We start from the raw sequence: 26053 nt of genomic DNA on the forward strand, positions 1-26053 counted from the left end.
TAACATCTCTACACAACCACTTACTCTTCACTGGAAGCAGACTGGCACTTGACTTGCTGCTAAATCAAATCAGTAGGAAAATCATCACAGACTTACAGTATAAATAAACAAAAGGATTGGTTTGTGAAACACATGCCTGAAGGTCCCAGAACCCCATTTCAAAAGGTGTCTAACATTTCTGGCAGGATGCTCGATCGGGTTAAACCTTTAATTCTGCCAAATCAAGCGAGATGTGCAATTCATCCAACAATGAATGGGCCTTCCTCAACTGACATTTCAGGAGACTGAATTTCCCTTATAAAAGGGCATTGGTGAGACAGTTGGGGACGTTGGAGACCACCTGGAACAATCAGGCTTTGTGAGTTTTTTTTCCTTTAGTGGAATAAAGTGTTGGAGCAAAGGCAGTTGGTATCATTGTGTCACTGATCATGTCACTGCACGTGCTCCTGCCTGGAAACCTTGCGCAATGCCTACAGGATATAAAGGACACAAAATGCACAAAGGAAATGTAAACCTCCCAAAAACATAGTGATCATAATAAATAGAATACTCTACTTCCTTGTGAAATAAAGATATCATAATTTTCAGTTGAGAAACTGACTGTGTCACTGATGGGTTGTCAAGCTAAGTCTTGCTTGTACAGCTAAAAAAGGAGTGATTTTAACCCTGCACGTCTGGCGGAAACTGGGTGCACGGGCAGTTAAAATCACCTGGGGGACTTAACCGATGACGTTCTACTGTCTTCCAGCAAGCTTCAATTTTAACCTGCTCTTCTGAGCAGGCGAGAATAACACCCACTGGAAACCAGCAGGGTCCTTCTTTAAATATGCAGATCGGGCTCCGATGACATCTTTGGGGCCTGTCTGTTATTTTAACCATGGGCTTGAGCGGGGAAGCGGTTGTGACTTTCCCACCAGTTAAACCTAACAGGAAAAGGAGCCTGGGCCAGAAGAGGTCCAAGGAGGTAAGTCTTTTTAACTTTTTCTTTACTTTTCTTATGAACCTTCTGCCGCCTGAAGTTGCGCTCCCGCCAGCCGACCAGCTACCACTTCCTGCCGGCTCCAGGTGGCAAATTGACTGAGGGCAAACATATGAAGCCTGGGTGTTAAAATCTCCTAGGCCTCACCCTACCGAAGTCAGGAGGGTTTACCGCCCATTTTGGCTTCTAGCCGCCCAATTCCCACCCCGAGTTAAATCAGTACTGAAGTGTTTTTATGGGAAGCGCTAAGCAGCCTCAGTTTCTCTGCTATGACTCTAGACATGTTTAAAGTAGCTATTCGTTACCTCCCATGCTTTTTCACATTTTTCTGCTGTTCAGCTTGCCAAATAACCTCCTTCGGCTGGGAGGATGGGACTCTCTGGCCCAAGAAGCTTTTTTTGTTTCATAGTCAGTTAGGATGAAGCTGGAATACATTGGACAAAGCACAGATGGTGTTGTGTTCTCTTCTCCTGAGGATGTTTTAATGCGGTCTGCCACTGTACCCAGCACCCCAGCTGGGAACTGAGCAAACATACCCAGTGAGACAAGCGAGTTGTGAGTGATCGATGGGTTCTGGGTCCCAGCAGGTTTCACGCTTAGCAAAGTCGGAGAAACCTGGTGAAATCCTAGATACACCACATAAATCTGACCTAAAATTTTGTCGATGCCTGTTCGAAATCCAGACTTATTTGTTTAGATATTGAAACTTGTGAGCTTGAACAGTCTGTAAACTGCAATTTCACACCTTCATAATCAAATTAGCTGCAGCAAACGTTTCAGGAAATAGATTTCTAGATGAACTGGGCCTGAACCATTTTTGACAAGGGTCTGTTCTAACTTTTCACTTTTATACTTCACTGGTATTGGGCCCGATTTTAGCACCCGGTTCCGGGTGCGTTCTCGGCGGGGGGGCCTCTGAAATCCCGGTTTCGAGGAGCGGGACCGGATCGCGCCTCGATCCCGCCCGCTTCCGGGTTGCGCGCTGACGTGCGGGGGTGCGTGCATTGGCCCCGCTGGTGGGAATCCCACAGGCAATTAAAGCCAGCGGGGTTCCACTTGAGTGTATTTATCTAGGTATTTCAGGTCATTAAATGACCTGATTGAGCTGTTTATTTAACAGGTGTCGGATTTTACAGTGAAATGAGACTGTTTCCCATACTGGGGGAAACACTCACACTCTCAACGGACGTGTTGCAGCCAGCAGCCTGTGGCAGCTGCCAACGTGCATTCCACAGGTGGGGGGGGGGGAAGAGCCTTCACCAACGCAGGAGGACACTCCGTAACATTGGGCAACGCCTGCCCTCCACCACCCTCCTCCAAGCCAGAAGATTCACCGGCGTGGAACTGCAACCCCTGTGCGAGGACACACATTTCTAGCGTGCACAACCCCGCAGACCTACACCTGCCAGATGGGTGCTGCGTTGACATCCTCGGAGGACGAACAGCATGACCAGCCTCAGCAGCCTCGCAGTCCACGCCGTCCGCCTCAGAGACGTGCATCCCCACAACACGGTGCTGTGGCACATCCACCTGCACAGCAGGAGGGAGGGCATCCGCAGAGAGAGATGCGTCGCAGGAGGCACTACCCTCCGCACAGGGTGTACAGAGCGAGGCTCAGCTTCATGGACCTCTCTGAGGAGCAGTGCATACGGAGGCTCAGAGTCACTTGCCAGGTAGTCGCCGACATCTGCAGCCTCCTCAATGACGAGCTGCTCCCGGATGGACCAAGCAGCATCTTCTTACCCGTCGCCGTCAAAGTCACCACTGCCCTCAACTTCTTCGCCTCCGGATCCTTCCAGGGTGCCACGGGGGACATCACCGGGGTCTGTCAGTCGTCTGCACACAAGTGCATAAGGCAGGTCACCGATGGGTTGTTCCGCAGGGCCTCGACCTACATCAACTTCGCCATGGATGAGCGCAGCCAGACGGAGAGGGCGGTTGGATTCCATGCTGTGGCTGGCTTCCCACGGGTGCAGGGTGTAATCGATTGCACCCACATAGCAATACGGGCACCTCCACATGAGCCAGGGCTGCTTATCAACAGGAAAGGGTATCACTCCATGAACGCCCAGCTCATTTGTGACCACCGCCAGAGATTCCTACACGTGTGCGCCAGATACCCTGGCAGCTGCCACGATGCCTTCTTCCTCAGGGAGTCCACCGTCCCGCCCCTCTTCCACGCACCCAACACCGGCAACGGCTGGCTCCTCGGCGACAAGGGATATCCCCTGCACACGTGGCTTATGACACCTCTGAGGAACCCCATTACCGAGCCACAGCGTCGGTATAATGACAGCCACATTGCTACCAGGTCTACAATTGAGCAGGCTATAGGGCTGGTCAAGATGCGCTTCAGGTGCCTTGATCGTTCCGGGGGAGCGCTCCAATACACGCCATTCAGAGTGGGACGAATTATAGTTGTCTGCTGTGCCCTGCATAACATGGCACTACAGAGAGGGGTGCCGCTGGAGGAGGCCCCATGCACACCCGCCACCCACATTGAGGACGACAATGAGGAGGAGGTGGAGGAGGAAGAGGAGGAGGAGGAAGAGGGAGAGGAGGAGAAACGACTCATGCGCCGAACACCGGCTCACCTGCGTGCTCGTCAGGCCAGGGAGGCACTCATATGCCAACGGTTCTCCTAACATCACACTGTGTGAGGCGTTCACATGTCATAACGTGCACAGACGAGGGTCCATACAGGCTCCCTCCACAGAAGAGTGATGCCTGTACACCTGCACCCACTGTATTATGCCAAATGGGTGGGACGGGGTGGTCGTCGTCATGATGAGGCGCACGGAAGGGACATATTGCACAAGCCGCAGAATTATGGACAAGAGGTGGCAGCATTGGTGAGAAAAAGTGAGTTTATTTTGTGGTGACATTCAAAGAGTAGAAAATTTTAAAAAAAAACAACAAACACCCTGGTGCAATCCCTGTGTGCTCACGGAACTTTAGGCTTTCGTTTCCGGGACCCCCTACGTGGTGCTACCCCTGTGGCTCCAGCAGAGGTGGTGGCAGGTTGCTCCTGTTCGTGCCCTGACCAGGTAGATGCTTTGGGCCGACGCCCCCTGGGTTTCGGTGCCTGTGAGGGCACCTCCACAGACTGCTCCTCCTGCACCTGTGCAGGGGCAGACTCGGCCACCTGGAGAGGATGGACTATTGCGGGCACTGGTTGAGAGGGGGGCAACGGGTGAGACGTGGGGGCGCCTTGAGTAGCGTCCACACTTCCATTTCCCCGTTCACCATCTTCCCTCTCATGGCCAAGGCCCACATCACCCCTTCCACCCTGCTGGACGGCAGTTTGGATGACGTGGGTGAGACCTTGCAAGGCCACCTCCAATGTATCTGTCAACCTGTTGATGGCGGCAGAATGTTGTTCACCCTGAATCCGAACAGCCGTTGTGAGGGCCTGGATGGACTCATTGGTGAGCTGTGCGTGACGCTCGAGGGAGGCTAGCCTGTCCTCCACCGCAGACGTTCCCACACCTACCCGCGACACTATCTCAGAGATGCCTTCACGTCCCTGTGACACTATCTCGGCGATACCCTCCTGCACCTGTGCCACCATTCCCCTCATGCAGGAGTTGGACTCCTCCATCCTCCGTGCGATCGTGGACAATGCGCGTGGCACCTCTCCCAGTACCTCAGCAATATTCTGGTGCCCCTCGACGACTCTCCTTTTGACTGGTGGCCCCCTGGGTTCAGCATCTGGGTCCGGCTGAGCAGAGCCTGGAGAAGAGTGCTCCCACCGACGCGGACCCTCCGCGGCTGACCCTGCCACCAGGGTCTGCTCATGCTCACGTGTGCGCGGTGACTCACCATGTGCAATCCCAACTAGCTGAGGGGGGGGGACCCACCGAGGTGTGTGTATCTGCGCTGGTGGATGCAAGGCTCATGTGTGACGATGCACCCTCAGAGACGGGCATGTCCTCTGAGGAATCGCCCTCAACCGAAACGTCGATCGCAGACGGCCCTGCAAGAGAACAGAGGGAAATATCAGACATGTGACCAAATGTGGCGGTGCGGCATATGCCATGTGATGCTACGATCATTCACGATCATGAGTGATGAGTGCCAGCTTTCCCTTACCGGCCGTTTCGCCAGAACCAGACTCGCCATCCGCCATCGACAGGCAATGCAGCGTGTGGCTGATCTCCAACGCCTCGACCTCGGCGTCTGTCAGGGCCATCTCGTGTGGCGGGCCCCCTCCGGTGCGTGCCCTATCGCGTGCGTTCCTGGCCCTCTTCTCCTGTGAGGGCAAAACACAAAAACGTTATTGAGTGATGATTACAATGTGAGACGCTTCAAGCATTGGTGTGAGTGGGTTGAGCGTGTGCCAGATGGATGGGAGGATGCGTGTGCCACATGGCCATCCCATTGTATGGGCATTGGGGTGTGTGGTAGTGGTCGAGTGGGGACAGGGACGGTGGGGACGTGCAGGCACTGTGAGGCTGATAGTTGGGTGGCTGTGAGGATTGGTGCGGGAGCGCTGTGCTGTCAGTGGAGATGGGGTTGTGAGGTGTTTGAGGTGATGTGGAAGACGGAGTGATGCAGAGTGCGTTAGTGTACTCACTTTTCCGGACCTGGTGAGGTCATTGAATCTCTTGCGGCACTGAATCCAAGTCCGGGTGGTGTTGCCCCTGCTTGTGACCTCCGCGGCCACCTCCTCCCATGCCCTCTTGGTGGCGCTGGCAGGGCACCTCCTTCCATCCGTGGGGAACAGCGTCTCCCTCCTCATGCGGACCCCGTCCAGCAGCACCTGGAGGGCGTGGTCCGTGAAACGGGGAGCAGCCTTACCCCTGTGCTCCTCCATCCTTGATGGAGTATAGTTTGTGGCTGGAGGGGCTTTGGTGGACTGCCCCTTTAAATAGAGCGCAACCATCGCTCAGACGTCAATGCGCATGCGCAGGCCGCCGGCACGCAGCTGAGAAGCGCGGAACCCGTAACTGCCGGCTAATCACATCAATCATCCCGCGATCGCGTGCGCAACGCACTCAATTTGGCCGGCGCGTTTTCCTCGAGCCCGCCCGACCACCCGCTGCCAACCCGCACCCCTGGTAAAATCGGGCCCATTGTGTTGTAAACATATTCTGTAAAGATTGGGACTGCTTGCTGACTGACAAACAACGTTTTCACCCTGCTCTATTCAGAAAGCAGGAAGAACATTCTGAATGGGGACAACAAGACCACATTTATATACTGCTAGAGATTTATGTAGTCTATCAAGTCTGTGAAAGAACATTGTAAATGCACTGGCCTTACTTGCTGAGAATGTGAATACATTTCTGCCAGATTTCGGGACAGCGTCTCAAAAAATAATAGATAAACGTTCTTCTTTGTTCCTCTCTCCCTATCGTTGTTTCTTTTCAAAATCAATTACTTGTCTAATGATTTATGCTAAACATGCTTATTTTTAAACACTTTCGTTGATTTGTTTGAATATTTTTGACTAAATTAATGTTGATGACATCAGTGACAGAAACAAGCTTGGAAAATCTCAGAGCCTGACAGTAGGAGGGACAGAATATTGCACACAATTGAAACTATAGGATTGATGAAGCATTTTAAGTTAACGAATGCATATACTGACATTAATTCACACTGTTAGGTTCAGTCATTTCTTTCAGCCAGCTCCTTTGATAACATGATCAAAGATCTAATGGGTGCAGTCACATTGTAGTGTTTTTGTGAAATGTTTCATTTTGCATAGACACTTCAGTTATAATGTAAATGTAACCTGAATTCAGAGTTAGGGCCCAACCTGACACTGAAGCAATGCAGAGTGAGACCGTCTGGAGGAGGCAGTTTCACTCCGCTTTGCTTCAGAGTCAGCTCAGGCCTTGCCACCCGATTTATGCTCCGCAAATTCAGCACCAGTGCAAAGCCAAAATCACTAAATTTGTAAGCCCCAAAAGGTTATCTACACAGGAGAGAATTTGGGGAAGGAAAGAAGAATCGGTGATGTCTTGAATTAAAAGTGGATAATAATTGAAACTATATTCTTAAAATGGGTGTCTGAAACAATCTGTGCAAACTTTCATCGTGAGTTAAACCCAAGATTATAAATCAATTTTTTTTGGCCATTCCTTTACAAAATAAATCCACAAGAAGAGTTTAAATCACAATATGTCTTAAAATACAGAAACTAACAGTTGTAGTTTCTATAAGAAAAATGGCAAAGAAACCTCCCAGGTACAGGCAAAACTTCCTATTATAGACAAAATGGATAAAGTAACTAACAGAATCTCAGATTTAGGAGCAACTCATGATGCATTGTACCTGTCCACTACCTCTTGTTGGCAATCAGTTGTTTGAAAATTAGATGTAACCCTAAAAGAAAAGCAATAAATAACCCAAGAAACATAGTTGAGTATCATTTATTACTTTATTATTCAAATCTCAAATCTCAGCATAATACACAAGTTAGGATAGCTTTCCAAATTGATGGAACCAGAAGAAAGTGTGCAGCATCTGTGTGACAAACATCACAGTGCACTGAGCATACATCACATCAATTACTGAACTCTGTCTGAAGCTCAATAAGACCATCCACTTGTCTTCGCCATAATGATTTCAAAGGTGCTGTGACCTCTTAATAAAGTTGATGTTGCTGATTATATTAGTAAGTCATTGTACTCTGATCTTCTAGACTCCTGGGACACAAGTTGTAACTTCAAACACAAAGGGCTCGATTTTCGGGTGAAGGAGCAGGTGCGATGGGGGCGGGGGGGCTCCGAAAATCACTGAAATCCCGAGCGGGTTTGGAGCCCGGCTCCAACCCACCGACTTCCGGGTTCCCCAGTGACGCGTCTGGTGCGTGCCCACCTCCCGAATGCGGAAGTTCCACTGGCAATTAAAGCCGGCGGGATGATAATTTGCATAGTTTGTCAGATAGTTGAAGTACTTGAACTACTTGATTGTCTCGACATTTTGGCAGGGGTGCGATTTTGAAGCATTCTCAGCGTGTTTCCCGTGCTGTGGGAAACACTCCCTGTTGCAGCAGACGTGTTTCAGCCAGCAGCCAGTGGGAGATGCAAATGCCTATTTGATAGATGGGGAGAAAATGTCATTTATTGCAGCGGGGCACTCTGTCACTTCAGGCAAAGTTTTGGCTGCAAGACCTGCATGTTTTCACTCAAAATTCTCACTTTTCACCCAAAACTCTGCTGTTCTAACATATTTAACTACATTGTGGACCCCCTCAAACTCACACCGTCAGGATGGGGGGGCGCCATGGCTGCATTCACCACTACATCCGAGGATGAGCAACATCACCAGCCTCGCCAGGCACGGCGTCCACCTCCGCCACGTGGAGCTCCACAACACAGTGCTGCACCACAGGCACCTGCACAAGAGCACAGAGGGCAATAACAGAGAGAGTGACATCGTAGGAGGCACTACCCTCGACACAGGGTCTACAGACCAGGGCTCAGCTTCCTGGACCTCTCTGAGGAGCAGTGCATACGAAGGCTCAGAGTCAGTCGCCAGGTAGTCGCAGACATTTGCAGCCTCCTTCATGCCGAGCTGCTCACAGCTGGGCCGAGCAGCATCTCCTTACCTGTCGCTGTCAAAGTCACCACTGCCCTCAACGTCTTCGCCTCCGGATCATTCCAGGGTGCTACCGAGGACATCGCCGGGGTCTCTCAGTCGTCTGCACACAAGTGCATAAGGCAGGTCACCGACGGCTTGTTTCGCAGGGCTTTGCAGGACGTCAACGTCCCCATGGACAACCTCAGCCAGACGGAGAGGGCAGTGGGATTCCACAGTGTGGCTGGCTTCCCATGGGTGCAGGGTATAATCGATTGCACCCATATAGCAATATGAGCACCTCCACACGAGCCAGGACTGTTCATCAACAGGAAGGGGTATCACTCCATCAACACTCAGCTTGTTTGTGATCACCGCAAGAGATTCCTTCATCCTTCATCCTCTGGGAATCCAACATTCCATCCCACCCGTAAGGGCTGGCTCCTCGGGGACAAGGGATACCCACTGCACATGTCGCTCATGACACCTCTGAAGAGCCCCATCACCGACAACCACATCACTATCCGCTCTACAAGTGAGCATGCTATAGGGCTGCTCAAGATGCGCTTCAGGTGCCTTGATCGTTCTGAGGGAGCGCTTCAATATGCATCAGACAGAATGGGACGCATTAGAGTAGTGTGTTGTGTCTTGGACAACATGGCACAACAGAGAGGGGTACCACTTGAGGAGGATCCATCCACATCTGCCACCCACATTGAGGAGAAGGGGGAGAAGGAGAAGGTGGAGCAGGAGCAACCCATGGGCAGAACAGCGGCTCACCTGGCCCCTGCAACTAAATAATTAATGGCCACAGTGTGTCTACTGGTGCATTACTAATGAACTGTAGAGAGTTCTTGCAGAGTATGCATTATCTTTTCAAAATGATTTATGAACAAACTAATTACTATGAAAATCACAATAATAATACTGAATGTGTTTGGCTGCTGAAACAATTATATTAAAGTTACAATAATCTTTCATGGGTAAACCGAGGAAATAGTAATGACAGCAGCTCATATTTACATAGCATTCCTCGTAACGGAATGTCCCACAGCATCTCACAAGGAAGAAGCCTGGACATTTTGCAAAAATAGAATGAATTTGTAGGGATGAGTTGAAGAGAGGGGCCCTGAATTTAAGCGGGGCGGGAAACCAGTGGAAACTCCAAGGAAACAGTGTAAGAGGCTGTTTACACCATTTCCCCAGGGCTTCTGCCAATCTTCCACTGAAATTATGGGAGGAGGTCAGGAGAATCCTTGTCGAATTTCCGGGATATGCTCCTTTAGGAGGCTTTTGAAGGCAAAGCAGAAAGATAGCAAAGTAAAGAAATCCACATTTTCAAGAGTTTAGTGACTGATTGATCAGCTACTGATGGTGGAGTGAAAGGTGCACTGAACAAGCAGTGATTTTGAATTAGAGAAGTGGAGAGATGTAGGGCTGGAGAAGATCAGATAGTATAGAGTGAGTTTGTGAAGGGATCTGAAGAAATGGGCGAGGATCTTGAAATCATTTAACTGGTGTACAAAGAGCCAATGGAGCTCCTCAGGGGCGAGGGTAATGAATGTGCAGGACTTTGTGTGGTAGTGGACATGGGCTGCAGATTTCTGGATTAGGTGAATTTGTGAACAGTGAAGGTTCTGAGGCCAGAAAGGAAAGCCTTTGAAAAGTCCATCCTTGAGCTGATGAAGATCTGGATGAGAGTTTAAGCATTGGATTGGAAGAGGTAGTTTTTGAAGCAGGCAATGTTCTCAAGGTGGAAAAGTGCAAATTGGACGACACACTGGGTGAGCGGTAAAAACTGCTTAAAAAGAATGTCAAGGTTGTGCAGCCAGATGCAGCCTAAGAGGGAAGGATAATAGAGTTGGAGCTAGAGGCACACAGGAGATGGTGGGGTCTGAGAATCAGTTTTTGCTAACACTGACCTGAAGGAAATTTCAACTCATCCAAAGCTTGATGTTGGACAAGCAGTTGGAAAGTATAGCAACAGTCCTGATAATGGAGAGTAGAATTGGGAGCTCGTCTGTAACCCCTACTACCTAACTGCCTCTTGTTTTTAGTTACCTGATCTTACTTCATCATATCATGCTTTATTACAAAGAATCCAGCAAAGCAATTATATTTAACTAGTAACAATATTACACATATCTCTTTTATAGATTTGAAGGCCACTCATACATCTCAGTTTTATGGACTATCCTTGAATCCTTTGGATTATAGAATCCTGCTAATGGATGAAGATCAAGATCGCTTGTATGTGGGCAGCAAAGATCACATTTTGTCTCTCAACGTAAACAGCATCAGCCAGAATCCTCTTACTGTAAGTTTAATCTCTGAGGTTTTTCAGATGTGGAATTGCCTTGTTGGTGATACTGTTTTTATAAGGTTTCCATCTGCCCTTTGTTGTAATGCCGTTGCTACCAAATATTGCACAGACCACCCAGTTGAGAATTATTAAGTATATCTAGCATACTGGCCTCCCAGGACGTGACGTTGAGCTTCCTATCATGTTTCCCCACAGTTTTAAGTAGCTACAGCCAGTCCAAGAAATCCAGAAGCTGCTTTTAATAGGAAATTCCTGCCCATAATCATGTCAGCACATCCAAAATAATACAATATTGAATTACCTTCCAAATAAGCTGATAATAAAAAATCCATTTAACAAAGTACCATAAGATGGCCGATTCTAATGGCTATGCAAGTTGCTGTTCTTTTCTTTTTATAGAGGGAGTGGAAAAGCTCTCCTCCTGCCATTTTTTCTAATTGACTTCTCCCCCTGGCAACTTTTCTGTTGTACTAAGAATGTCTAACCAAAACAGCTAACAATAAACAGATTGTGGTGTTCCATCTAACTCGGTTGTATTTCTCATTTACGGAGTCCTGAATTGCTTTAATGATGTGTTGAAGTATTGCGATATCTTTCATCAGGTTCACTGGCCAGCATCGAGCAATAAAGTGGATGAATGCAAAATGGCTGGAAAGGATCCAAATGTAAGTAGCAAGTGTTTAGATTCTCCATGTGATGATGGATATTTTTTGACAGACATGGAATTACTCAGAATTACAACATGGAAACAGGCTGTTTGGCCCAACCAGTCTCTGTCGGTTTTTATCCTCCACATGAGCAGTAATTCTAATCCCATGTGCCTGTCCTTTTCCCATATCCCATTATTCCACTTTCCTTTAACCATTTATTATATTCTTAAATGTTGGCATAGTCTCTACTTCAATCACTAACTCTAGTAGTGAATTTCACAGCCTCACAACCCTCTGTATAAAAAATGTTTCCTGCTCTTTTTCCTAAATCTCTCACGTTTAATCTTATATCTACGTCCCCTTGTTCGAGACTCCTCAACCACCAGAAGCAATTCATTTCTATCCACCGGTCCAATATTTAAACACCTCTATCAAATTGTCCCTTGCTCTGCTCTTTCCCAATGAAAATATCCCCAAGTTTTCAAGTCTTTCTTCATATTTATATTTCCTCATATCAGGCAGCATCCTAATGAATCTGTTGTACCCTCTCTATTGCCTCAACATCTTTCCTATAGCGTGGAGCCAAAAATTGCTCACTCTACTCCAACGGTGATATTACTGAGATTTCATGTAGATTTATCATCACATCTCAACTTTATATTTTATACCTCTTGTCATAAGATCCAGTATATCATTAGCTTTTTTTATAGCCTTATCCACTAGAAGTGCTGCTTTTGATGTCTTGTGAACCTGAACCCCCAAATCCCTCTGCTCCTCCACATCCCCATGCTTTGTCCCATGCAAAATAGAATTATTACTTTTATTTTCTTTACCAAAATATATAACTTTACATTCACTGACATTGAATTCCAACTCTATTGTTTTGCCCGTTCCACTATATTATCAATATCAGCTTCGTAAGGGCCTCAGAAATATTTTTCAACTCACACCCATCTCTATTGCTCCTGAAAAATGGGTAGCCTGAAGTTGAAAATCGGGGGCGGGGGAAGGGGGAAGGGGGAAAGGGGAAGGGGGATCTCAGCTGCTCCATTGTCACGCAACGCCCTCCTACAGCCTTATTCAGGCAGCACTGTAACAGTGCCTAAAACAGGCATAAGGCAGTTTTACTATGCAAATCGGGGTACTGCGTCATTTGTAGGATCCTGATGAGAAAATCAGGTACAAATGGGCAGAGCTTGCACAGCGTAAGCTCCACTTAGTTGTAACAGGTCTCGAGGGGCCTAACCAACGGTCCTTCAAAGGACCTCTTGGGGCTGCTCAAAAAACAGCCACAAAACTTTCTCAATGTTATATTTTTGTGGAGCCAAAAGGAGCAGGAGTGCTCGTCCTGGATCCACAAAGATACTGCTGGCCGCTGTCGGCCCGGACTCACCCTGCTCTGCTTCGCCAGCCCCTACCCCAGTACCTACCTCCAGGCTAGTTCGGCATAGGAGCCGACCGGAATTTGTCAGGCCCCAACCGGTAAATTGCACCGAGGCACTCGTTGGTCGCCTGCAGCTTGCCACTCCCGTTCAAATGAGGCCCGGTGCCAAATTTGGCTTGGGCCCCAGGCCAACATGGACCAGTGTGTGGAGCAATTGCTTGGCTGACTTGTCGTCCATTTTGGGAGCAAATCAATTCCCCCCCCCCCTCTGTTTTCTCTCTTTGATCTAGTTTATAATCTAATTTGCTACCCTCCCCCTAATTCCATAGCCCTTAATCTTCTCTAATAATGTCCTGTGCAGTACGTTGTCAAAGGCTTTCTGACAGTTCATGTACACCACATCCAATGCATTTCCCCCATCCACTATATCTGTCTCTTCCTCAAAGAACTTTATCATGTTTGGCAAGCACAATCTTCCTTTCTGAAATCTTTCTCGGCTCCTTCTCATTATTTTCTATTCATCTTGGTATTTAGTAACTTCCTCTTTAATTAAAGATTACAAAATTTTCCCTGCCACAGATGTTAAACTAACTGTGCTGTAATTGTCCAGGTTAGCTCTGTCTCCGTTTTTGAAAATGAGTATTACATTGCCCACTCTCTAGCCCTCCGACATACACCCAGTCTCAATAAAACCCTCTGTTATTTCTTCCCCCATATCCCTCAGGATCCTTGTACATATCCCATCACACTGCTTTGTCCTCCTTCAGCTCAACTAACTTCTCTTATGCTTTCCTTTTAATTTTTATAATATCTCTCATCTTGCTTTTAACCAATTCAAGATTTACCTCCTCCCCAACATCCTCCTTTTTGTAAACATTGAAGCAAATCACTTGTTAAATATCAATAACAATAGTGAACCAAAGATTTGGCAAAAAGATTAGAATGCCTTCAGTGCAGTGTTGGTGCAAATAGCTTAGCAGATGTGTAAACAACTGCACCATGAAGATTTGGAAGCACAATAAATATTTGCTATACCTTGAAATCACCCAATGTGTTTAAACATTCTCATATTTTTATAAGAGAATGATTTGGTTCAGTTGTGCCTTTCTATTAGTTAAAACATATTTTTTATCGTTCATATATACTTTATAGGATTACTTGTTTAATAGTGACTCCTTGATCACTGCCCTAGTCATGATTTTCTGTTGTTTTTCACAGAATGGTTGTGGTAACTTTGTTCGTGTCATACAAGTTTATAACCGAACTCATCTATTTGTTTGTGGAAGTGGTGCATTTAGCCCCATCTGCACGTACGTCAACAGAGGCCGCAGGTCTGAGGTTGGTATTATATTACCAATAAAATAGTCAGTGTATAACATTGAAAGATATTTGCTGTGCATTTGAAATGAGAACTGACCAGAGAGATGTTTTTCAGCGCTGCTCCAGATTAATACCACCTGGTGCTCATTACATTCTAAGGCTTGTAATTATTGCACTACATTCTGATTCCTAAATATTTCAGGTTCTTCTACTTTAAAAGACCTTCATTTCCTAACATTTCATGTCTCTGGGAAACATCTCAAAGCACTTCATGTAATTAATTACCCTATGTTTACACACTGATGAGTTATGTTAAAACATTGAATAAAGGTTGCGCACTACTAAATCCCACATCCTCCAATCTGCACACCAGACCTCACCGATCTGCCGATCTGAGTTGGTACCAGGCCTGCGAGAGTGCATGCACCAAGGTTCTCTGCTGATGCATTGGAGACCTTGGGTGCAAGAGGTGGACAGAAGGAGGGACATCCTATATCCGCAGTGGGGGGCGGTAGGGGGGGGGGGGCGGGGGGTTGGCAAGAGGCCCTCCAGATATATACTCAAAAGGCAGTGGGAGGTAGCGGGGGACAAAGTCAGTGCCAGGCGCACAGCATCATGAACATGGATGCAGTACAGGAAGAAGTTCAATGCTTTGACATGAGTGGTCGAGGTGAGTGAGGTCAACTGTCAAGTGAAGCCTCCTACCAACTGCACCACGCACTACACCCCCATCACCACCATACCAACAAACTCTTTCCATCAGGACTCAACTCTTCCAATCAGATGCTTCCTCTCACCCTTACACATTACCACTGTTTCAAGCCGCCCACCCACAACTCACAGGCCACACACTGGCAGCTATTCAACCATGACAGGCACATCACCCAGACACACATCCCACCTCCTTGCAGGAGATGGTGGCGCATATCAAGGGGCAGCAAGTGGCACTGGTATTTAGCCGGTCGAGCCTTTTTCGCCATTCAATGAGATCATGGTGGACCTGTGACCTAACTCCATATACCCGTCTTAGCCCCATATCCCTTAATACCCTTGGTTCACAGAAATCTATCAATCTCAGATTTAACATTCACACGTGAGCTAGCATCAACTGCCGTCTGTAGAAGAGCGTTCCAAACGTCACCCACCCTTTGCGTGTAGAAGCATTTCCTAACTTCACTCCTGCGCAACCTGGCTCTAAATATTAGGCTATGTCCCCACGTCCTAGTATTGCAGTCTAGGAGACCTCCAAAAACAGTTGTAAATGTCTCACCAGCCAGAAGCAATAATCCAGCCACTAACCTGTAAATTCTGCATGGTCCCTTTAAATAGCACTGGTGGGGAGTCCTCCAGGCACTCTAAGGCATGTTCAGATGGTCGGGGTTAAGACTGTGCGTTGAGTTGAGCGTTAAGTCCCAAAATGGTGTCTATCACTTTAAATCAGCAATGCACACTGATTGAAGCCATTTTCTCCCTACTTTACATGATTCCAGCGTTCCTTATCTGCGCCTGTGCTAACATCGGAACATGGGAACATAGGAACAGGAGTAGGCCATTCAGCCCCTCGTGCCTGCTCCGCCATTTGATAAGATCATGGCTGATCTGTGATCTAGCTCCATATACCTGCCTTTGGCCCATATCCCTTAATACCTTTGGTTGCCAAAAAGCTATCTATCTCAGATTTAAATTTAGCAATTGAGCTAGTATCAATGTCGTTTGCGGAAGAGAGTTCCAAACTTCTACCACCCTCTGTGTGTAGAAATGTTTTCTAATCTCACTCCTGAAAGGTCTGGCTCTAATTTTTAGACTGTGCCCCCTACCCCTAGAATCCCCAACCAGTGGAAATAGTTTCTCTCTATCCACCCTATCCGTTCCCCTTAATATCTTATAAACTTCGATCAGATCACCCCTTAACCTTCTAAACTCTAGAGAATACAACCCCAATTTGTGTAATCTCTCCTCATAACTTAATCCTTGAAGTCCAGGTATCATTCTAGTAAACCTACGCTGCACTCCCTCCAAGGCCAATCTGTCCTTCCGAAGGTGCGGTGCCCAGAACTGCTCACAGTACTCCAGGTGTGGTCTAACCAGGGTTTTGTATAGCTGCAGCATAACTTCTGCCCCCTTGTACTCCAGGCCTCTCGATACAAAGGCCAGCATTCCATTAGCTTTATTGATTATTTTCTGCACCTGTTCATGACACTTCAATGATCTATGTATCTGAACCTCTCAGTCCCTTTGGACATCCACTGTTTTTAACTTTTTACCATTGAGAAAGTACCCTGTTCTATCCTTTTTTGATCCAAAGTGGATGACCGCACATTTGTCTACATTGAATTCCATTTGCCACAGTTTTGCCCATTCACCTAATCTATCAATATCACTTTGTAATTTTATGTTTCCATCTACACTGCTTACAATGCCACCAATCCTATACCAAGATGGCATCTGGCACGTGTCACGCAGGAAACATGCGTGCGCATGCAAGATGCCATCTTGGATGTCGGAGAGGCTGTGCAGTGCCGAAACAATGGGCGCTACACGGTCCAATTTAGCACCCACAGAGTTTATCTTTGAATAGTGCCATGGGATTTTTAATATCCATCTGTATCACTGGAAGAGGTTGAAAGCACTTTAGTTTAACATCTTATCCAAAGGACAGCCTCTTCAACAAAACAGCACCTACTCAGTAATACAGTGGAGTTTCATCCTAGTTTATAAACTTAATTTCTGGAGTGGAGCTTGAACTTAGAGGTGAAAGTGCTACCAAATGAGTTGAACTGACACTGCTGTGAACCAAATGTGTTTGAGCTTTGATGTTGACAAGTATATATGGCACTTATAAATGTATACTTAGTTAATATGCTCAAGCAATTCTATCTCCCTCTCACCTGTGGCCCTTAATGTCAACAGGCTTGCTGCTTCATTAATCTCTCTGAACTGGTTTCCCAGTCTGCAGGGTGGTGAGATGTTGCCGGTCGTATTTTCTCTTGTCATTTTAATAGAGCCCCTTCACTGTGTTATTGATGCTGAAATAGCTTTGCCTCCGTACAGCGTGCTCTTGCTTTCTCTCACTGGGGAATGAGAGAATGAAAGGAAAAAGATACGAGGTATGATTCTCACTCCCACTATCAGCAACATACTGCAGGTGGGTAGAAGGAAAGAGAGTGAAACAAAGAGAAAGAGGAGAGATTGAAAGAAATGGAGATTGAGAGAATGACAAGGAAAAATTGAAAGAAAATGATGAAATACAACACAAAGAAAGGAGTGAGAGAAGAAAGACAGATAGAGATGGCAAACATAGGCTAACATACAGAAAGATAATTCCCTTTTCCAAATAATTTATTGCGAATGATGGTTGTAGACCTGCTGTTCACTGTGTTAAAGAATATTCTTGGGACATGAGAGGATACAATAGTTTCAGGGGACTACGTACAAAATTGTAAAAACTGACTTCACCTTGCTTTTAAATAACATTTGCATAAATTGCTAAATAGACTTTCATTAGCTGCATATAAAAGTGAAGTATACAACCTTTGTTCTTGGAAATGTTAACTGTGCTTAATAAGAAATTTCAACTTAATTTGTCAACTTAAATTTATTTTTTCCCTTTTTAACGATGGGTACTAACATTTCATCAGAACCATTCTTCTCAACATAATGGAGGTTTGTTTGACCCAATCCAACCATGCAATGTTACTAATTGTCCGAGAGGAACCATGGTCTATCAATGCAGGCCTAAGATTCATGTGAAGTGCTGCTTCCAGTTTCTTATCCTTTGGCACTGCTCTTCCAACTGAGTCAGCAACAGCAAGTTATTTAATTCTTTGTGGTTTTCAATGCCTGTCCAGTCTTAAGATTAATTAGCAAGACATAGATACAGAATCTATGCGCTGCGAGAGATAAAAATGACATATTTATTTACTTAAGGTTGGCTTCTCAACCAAGTGGGATGCTTGAAAAAGAAAACCCCTTATCACAGATAATGTTTAGAAGATGGAGTGTCAGCCACCATGGGTTTCAAATTACATCATACAGGCATCCTATACAGCAGCAGCAGGAAGAGTAATTAAGCTTACACCATATCTCCAGTCCAGTACATTACAACTAGAACACCAAACACTTTTTGACTTCTACAACTTCAACAATTGCTATCGCCTGCCTCAAGCCTGAGGATCTGGATTCTGGTAAATGTTCTGGTGTAGTTTGGTGCATGAGCAACAATTGTAGGAGGGAATTGACTCTAAATTGATGTAGAGCACCTAAGACTGGCAGAAAAAGAGAAACAGTAGAATTGCTGCCTTTTTTAGCTCTGACAATGTCTGTCCATAATACTTCTTCTTCACAGCAATAATAATAAGTATTTTAGAACACTGAGCTTTTCCACATATATATTTCTACTTACAATTAGCTTCCCCTTAGAAAACAAGGATGGATTTAATCAGCTTGGAGTGCCTTCATTTAAAAGCCATTATACAACTGGACCTCATTGAAACAGCAAAGCTTTAAAATATATGTTGAAGTTAGTAGGATACAGGCACACATTCTGCATTCAAATCAAGAGGCTGATTTTGTGCATGGGTAGAGATTGGCCCTCGAGCATCTGTAACGAGGGCCAATTTTGGGGACTGATGTCCTGCTCCCAAAGGACGTCTGATCCGATATTGGGTCAGACTATGTTTGAGGCGTCCCTGCGGTCGCCTAAAACAGGCATTGGCCAACTTGCATATCTAAATGATGGGCCAAACACCTGTTTTAGGCCCCCCGGCATAAATTGGTTTGGGATGAGCGGAGCAGGAGACGATCCTCTTCCACTTCAGATTCTTCAGCGGCAGCTGCAGTCGCCAGCCAAAAATGATTTTTTTTTTACATTTTTAGAAATCATTCCTGTGGAGCAAGGAGGAGCGGAAGTGTTCCCCGACTCCACAGTATTCCCTGATTGCATCCTCCCCCCGCTCCATTTCCACTCCAATCTCCCCACCCCAACCCTGCCGGAACTTACCTTTGGGTGGCAAACAACCCAAAATCCATCTGTATCAAAAGGACTGAGCTGCCTGCGGAGGCACAACAGGCAGCACACCCAAATGATGATAATGAGGCCCAATTTCAGGCCCAGCAACAAGCCTAAGGGAACTTGCACCCCTCACAACTGTTCAACCTACAACCTAAAACTCGCTCTAGCTAACTGCATGTGGACATGTTTTATACTTTAATGATGAATCTCCCTTACTGTTCCTTTTTATTTTGCAGGAACAAATATTTATGATAGAATCAAAGAATGAATCTGGAAAGGGTCGTTGCTCATTTAACCCTCAGGTTGACACAGTGTCCTTTATGATCAGTGAGTAGAATAGACAAAATAGAACAACTGATAATATTTTTAAATTTTAATACTATTCAAATATGTTTTCATTATATTGTATTTATGACCTTCATGTCACTTTCTCTCTAGATGAAGAATTATTTTCCGGAATGTACATAGACTTCATGGGCACTGACGCAGCGATATTTCGCAGTGTAACAAAAAGAAATAGTATAAGGACAGACCAGCATAACTCCAAGTGGCTAAGTGGTACGTATCCTTAATTAGGACTCATTGGTCTGATAAGATAAAGGTGATTATGGTCAAAGTGAACTAGTTTAACTGAACCTCATGGCACTAACTCAACTTATAATGACGTAATCTTTGCAAGCTTTTTTTCCATTAGATCTAACTTAATGTCGTGTCCTGCCTGAATTCTCACTTTCTGAGCGATGTGGTTACAGAACTGCAACCAAGAAAGCTCCGCCGGGTGTCCACACTGCAAAACTATAGCTGTAAAGCAGGGATATTATTATTCAGAGTATGAGTCTAATTTAGTAATTTTTGGTTTATAAAACTAACCTGAAATTGGTATATGCATTATTAAAAAAAATAGTAAATAACTGGCAGCTAAGAGTGATGTTACTTCTTATGTAAGTATATTTACTAGTCATTTCAGATGAACAGATTATAATGGATCATCATTTTGAGCACTGTAGTGTATTTTATACAACATTTCACCCTGGCTAATTTGGTAGCATTTTTCACCTTTGAGTCAGAAGGTTGTAGGTTCAAGCCCCGCTGCAGAAGGTGAGCACGTAATGTAATCAAAGTTCAAATCATTTTCATGGTCCACTACATAGAATTACATAGAATAGAATTGCATAGAATTTACAGCACAGAAACAGGTCATTTGGCCCAACTGGTCTGTACCTGGTGTTTATGCTCCACATGAGCCTCCTACCACCCTACTTCATCTAACCCTATCAGCTTATCCTTGTCTAAAATATATGAACACAAGCTATTATAAACATAACTCTTTAATGTTAGCTCGAAGGTGTTGATCTTATTTTCACTGCTGTCTCTTCCCTTCTCTCTGTTATTAGAGCCTGTGTTTGTGGATGCCCAGATCATTCCTGATGGCACAGACCCAAATGATGCAAAATTGTACTTTTTCCTTCGAGAGAAGGTGACAGATGGCAATGGCAATACCAAACAAATTCACTCCAGGATTGCCAGAATATGTCCCGTAAGTAAAACTCTTGAACGTAGATTCCAACCTCATTATATTATTGGGCGGGATTTCTTGAGTGCAGAGACAGATTGCAGAGCCATTGAATAAACAAAGCTCGTCTCGTTTTGAAAGGCTTAAATTCTGAAGCAGATTTCATTTTGCAATCAGAATGAATACCTCACTGAATGAGTGATGATGTAACTTCAGTGCAGCAGGATTTCATGTCTTTTCAGGTTAATGCACACTGATAATACTCACTGAATAGAAGGTATTAATGATCAGGAGAATAAGTGTGCCTCTTATAAACCATTGAACACACAAAATACAGAACTGTACCCGGGGACTGGATGACAAATGTTAGCTCACTATTCAGAAAAGAAGTGAGAAATTATAGACCAGTTAGCCTAACACCTGTAGTATGCAAAATGCTTAAGAACTCAACTAAATGTATCAACATTCATCTAAAGAGCACAGTGGTCATAAAGCACAGCCAGTATGGATTTAGAAGCAAATGTGTCAGACTTTACTAATCCCCTAGATTCTTTAAGAAACACTAAACTAGTGAATGAGGGCTATTCATTGGATATAATTTACAGAAGTTTGAGAAGGCATTTGATAAAGTTCTGCATCTGAAACGTTTAAGGAAAGTTGGGGCTTGTGGAATTAATGGTAAATTAAATAGCTCCATTGAAAGCTGGCTGGCCAACAGGAAGCAAAATGCAATATTAAATGAGAAAAACTCTATCTGGGAGCAGTGAAGTTCTATTGTATTCTGCTCCAACTCTCTTGCTGTTCACACTATTCATAAATAATTTGGAGGAGCACTTATGTAATATGAAATTTACTGACGATATCAAACTGAGTGATCAGATGACAAAAAGAATTGAAAAAATCTGGACCAATTAAGCAGTTGGTCTGAAGAATGGCAGATGGATTTAATGTAGACAGATGTAAAGTAATGCATACTGGTACAGGAAATGGTAGACATATGTACACAATGACAAGCTCCTATTTAACATAAAAACATGGGAAGCAGACTGCATAGTGCACGAGGAAGGATGCAGTGTCATGATTCAAAGTCAAACCAAGATTGTTGTAACCACAGCACTGAGTACCATCCACTTCACGATCACTGTGCACAAGAGCCCTTTCACCCTTTGGCAAAAGTGGAAAAGGGATAGGATTTGGGTGTGATTACTGGTCTTTCGCTGAAAGTTTCCAGTCCATATGAAGCTGTTGTCAACAAGGCTAATCAAATATTAATTTACAGAGTGAAGACTTTTGACAAAAGAAGATATGATCCAGGTTTTCAAAATACTGAGTCACATGGATCATAGAATGAGGCCATTTGATATGCAGAACTAGGCAACATGGGTTGAAACTTACCAGACCTCAAGTAAGACTAGAAATTGGAAGATTTTCAGAATTATCTGGTTGTGTATAGCATTGAAAGGTGTAGGGATAGGTATAGAGTGTGATGATCACATATTCCATGACAAACAATTGTGGAGGAGGAAGTTGTTGACTGTAGAGAGTTACCAGCTAAGAATGAATAATGGAGATATGGAGGTGAATATCATTCTGAAGTTTTGCTTGATTACCTTTGACGATCTGAGAGCATTCTTGAAAAAAATTCCCTTGAGATTAAATAAGTGGGAAGGAATTTGTGGAGGGAAGAGGCTTGATGGGCCAAATCTTGTTCTGTCTCTTCTTATGTTCCTAATGTCACAGTGTGCATCTTTTTAAATAGCAGGTCAGATTCACCAATCACAACGTAAAAGTGTATCTTAAAAAACAGGCTGAAGTCCAAAGGTCTGGTGCCCTGAATTTTCCAATTAGTTGATAGTTTTGAACATATATTAGTCATGTTTTTGCAAGAAAAAATGACAGTGAATATACATCACTGAATAAAGAGAAGAGTTTTCAAAAGAACGTAAGGAAAATCAGTTTTCAAAGTTTGCTGTACACATCTTGCACACATCTAAAATAACTGTAGCAGTTAGGCACTTCTACAACATAAACAAAACATTGCGATTGCAAGAACTTTATCTTTGTTTGTGGTGTGCTAATTATGAGTATACCACAGGGAAAGTGTATTCCCTGCTTGTCCACAGGAGTGGTATGACCTTCAAACAGCACCAAAAGAGAGAAAAAATTAGTTGGCAAGACACAAAAGTCACATTATTTTTATATGGGGATTAATTGTTTAAAAAAGTTCCGGAAACCATGGACAAAACCAGGGCTCCCAGGGAGTCTCATAGGCTGATCCTCCTTTAGTGTAGGTTAGGAATGTGCTTGCAACATCCCTCATGACACCATCATAAAGGCCACAAGAGAACTGGAAAATAGAGGAATTTGTTGCATTCCAATCCCAACTAGAAGTTTAACTAACTCAGCAAAAAGGCAGTAAATTGCAAGTGCCAAAATGTCATTAAAATCAAATTGTGATGACAAAAATGTAAGTTGCAAACAATCTTTTAATATTGTGGGGGTGAAATTAATCGATGGCAGCAGTGCAAAAACCGTCTGATAGTGAATTGCCAGCCCACTTTACACCCGCCTGATTTGCTTTACCATTGACTTCAAATAACTTTTCTCAAATCGTTACATCGTTAATATTGAAAATATAACAAGGAATAGTTCTAATAATTACAATGTATTAATTTTGATCTTTATAATTCTACTCCATGAACTTGAAGTTGTCAAAGCAATTTAAGGTCACCATCACAGTTAGAATAGTGTGAAGACATGGGGTCAGCGTTAACATATATGCTGATGAGGTAAATATTGGGAAGACTGAAGCCATTGTCTTCGGTCCCCGCCACAAACTCTGTTCCCTAACCACCGACTCTACCTCTCTCCCTGGCCTCTGTCTGAGGCTGAACCAGACCATTTGCAACCTTGGCGTCCTAGTTGACCCTGAGATGAGCTTCTGACCACATATCCACTCCATCACCAAGACCGCCTACTCCCACCTCCGTAACATTGAATGTCTCCGCCACTACCTCAGCTCATCTGCTGCTGAAACCCTCATCCATGCTTTTGTTACCTCTTGACTTGACTGTTCCAATGCTTTCCTGGCCAGCCTCCCATCTTCTACCCTCCATAAACTTGAGCTTATCCAAAACTCTGCTGCCCGTATCCTAACTTGCACCAAGTCCCATTCACCCATCACCACTATGCTCGTTGACCTACATTGGCTCCCAGTCCAGGAGCACCTCGATTTTAAAATTCTCATCCTTTGTTTTCAAATCACTCCATGGCCTCGCTCTTGCCTTTCTCTGTAACTGCCTCCAGCCCTACAACCTTCTGCGATCGCTGCACTCCTCCAATTCTTGCATCTTGCGCATCCCTGATTTTAATTGCTCCACCATTGGCGGCCGAGCTTTCAGCTACCTAGGCTTTAAGCTCTGGAATTCTCGCCCTAAACCTCTCCACCTCACTACCTCTCTCTCCTCCTTTAAGATGCTCCTTAAAATCTACCTCTTTGCCCAAACTTTTGGCCACCTGTTCTAATATGTCCTAATGTGGCTCGGTGTCAAATTTTGTTTAATAACACTCCTGTGAAGCACCTTGAGATGTTTTACTACATTTAAGGTGCCATATAAATGCAAGTTGTTGTTGTTGTTGATACCTAACTCTACCTCTCTACCACCTCTCTCGACCCCTCCACTGCCTTTGTGTTGTCAGACTGCTTACCCGACAACCACTCTTGGATGAACTGCAGTTCCCTCCAGTTAAACGTTGGGAAGACCGAGACCATTGTCTTCGGCCCCTGCCACAAACTCCATACCCTTGCCATTAATTCCACCTCCTTTCTCGGCCACTGTCTCAGGTTTAACCGGACTGTTCACAACCTTGACGTCCTGTCAATCCCATAACCTCTCCATCACAAAGACCACCACTATAATATCATACCCCTCCATCCCTGCCTCAGCCCATCTCCTGCTGAAACCCTTATCCATGCCTTTGACAGCTCCAGACTCGATTATTCCAATACTCTCTTGGCCGGCCTCCCATCCACCATGCTCTGTCAACTTCAGCTCAGCCACAACTCTTCTGCCCATATTCTATTCTGCACCAAGCCCCACTCACCCATCACTTCTGTTCTTACTGATCTACATTAGCTCCTGGTCTCCAAAACCCTCCAATTTAAAATTCTCATCCTCTTGTTTAAATCCCTACATGGCTTTGCCCCTCAATATATCTGTAAACTGCTCTAGTGCCCCCCCCCCCGAACTCTGCATTCCTCTGACTCTGGCCTGTTGTGCATTTCTCTCCCCCCATTGCCCTTCATTCCACCCTTGACAGCTATGCCTTCAGTCGTCTAGACCCCCTCACTCTGGAATTCCCTCCCTAAGCTCCTCCATCTCCCTCTCTTCCTTTAAGATCTTCCTTAAAACTCTCCTCCTTGACCAAGCTTTTGGTTACCCCATCTAATATCTCCTTTTTTAGCTTGGCGTCCATTTTTGTTTGATTACACCTCTGCCTCAGGACATTTGTTAAAGGTCCTATATAAATGCAAGTTATTGTTGTTGTACAAATCTGGAACCTGGATTTGCATCCATCCCAAACAAAGAGAATTAATGTCTTCTTTCTTTCTCCCCTCACATCAATGAAACAAGTTCAAACAGTCTAAACCAATTTCATAGTTGCTGTGAGTTAACAGCACAAAGTACCTATAAGTTGGACAAGTACTGGGTGGTCTCACTCAGAGAGGTTGGAATATGAAATGTCAAAATGATGATGTAAGGATAATGTTTCTGGGGCAGTCTAACGGAATCTCTGGAATGCACCAATCCAGTGTTGTGCTTGATGGGAGGTTCTTAATGCTAAAGCTAACTTGAAAGAGCACAAATGTTCCACACTGCAGCAGTGTCACTCCTCACTTTGAATTAAAACAAATTTGCACGGCTTAAAATATTTAACAAACAGATATATGGAGTATTTTTAAAACCGCCAGAATCCCATTTAAGCCTATGTGGTTTTTGGTGTTTTGCTAATAATGTTATAGCTGTGAATCACAAGGATGGAACAAGTGTTAAATCTATTTTTACTCCTACAGATGTTTTCATGTCTTACTTCACTGTACATTTACTATAAATTTCCTTTACTGTCTAGAATGACATAGGAGGTCAACGCAGTCTTGTTAACAAATGGACAACATTCTTAAAAGCCCGTTTGGTGTGTTCAGTGATAGATGATGATGGCACTGAAACTCATTTTGATGAACTGCGTAAGTGAATAATTTTATAACCTTATTTTATATATCATGTGTTTTAATATTATAATGGGGAAGTTGCAATAATGAAAGACCTTGATTTTTTAGTGCAG

At 44.8% G+C, this 26053-nt stretch overlaps 1 protein-coding gene across 3 annotated transcripts in view; it reads left to right on the top strand.

The window, feature by feature from the left end:
- sema3c (sema domain, immunoglobulin domain (Ig), short basic domain, secreted, (semaphorin) 3C) overlaps positions 1-26053 on the top strand; it is a 206022-nt gene that overhangs the window by 139621 nt on the left and 40348 nt on the right. For all 3 annotated transcript variants that reach the window (XM_068004943.1, XM_068004942.1, XM_068004945.1), the window contains exons 3-9: positions 10666-10826; positions 11435-11497; positions 14085-14204; positions 19434-19524; positions 19636-19755; positions 20592-20734; positions 25841-25955. In XM_068004943.1, the coding sequence (XP_067861044.1) occupies positions 10666-10826; positions 11435-11497; positions 14085-14204; positions 19434-19524; positions 19636-19755; positions 20592-20734; positions 25841-25955 (813 nt within the window). The remainder of the gene's footprint in view (positions 1-10665; positions 10827-11434; positions 11498-14084; positions 14205-19433; positions 19525-19635; positions 19756-20591; positions 20735-25840; positions 25956-26053) is intronic.

This window comes from Heptranchias perlo, chromosome 24 (assembly GCF_035084215.1).
Source record: "Heptranchias perlo isolate sHepPer1 chromosome 24, sHepPer1.hap1, whole genome shotgun sequence".
Taxonomy (NCBI): Eukaryota; Metazoa; Chordata; class Chondrichthyes; order Hexanchiformes; family Hexanchidae; genus Heptranchias; species Heptranchias perlo.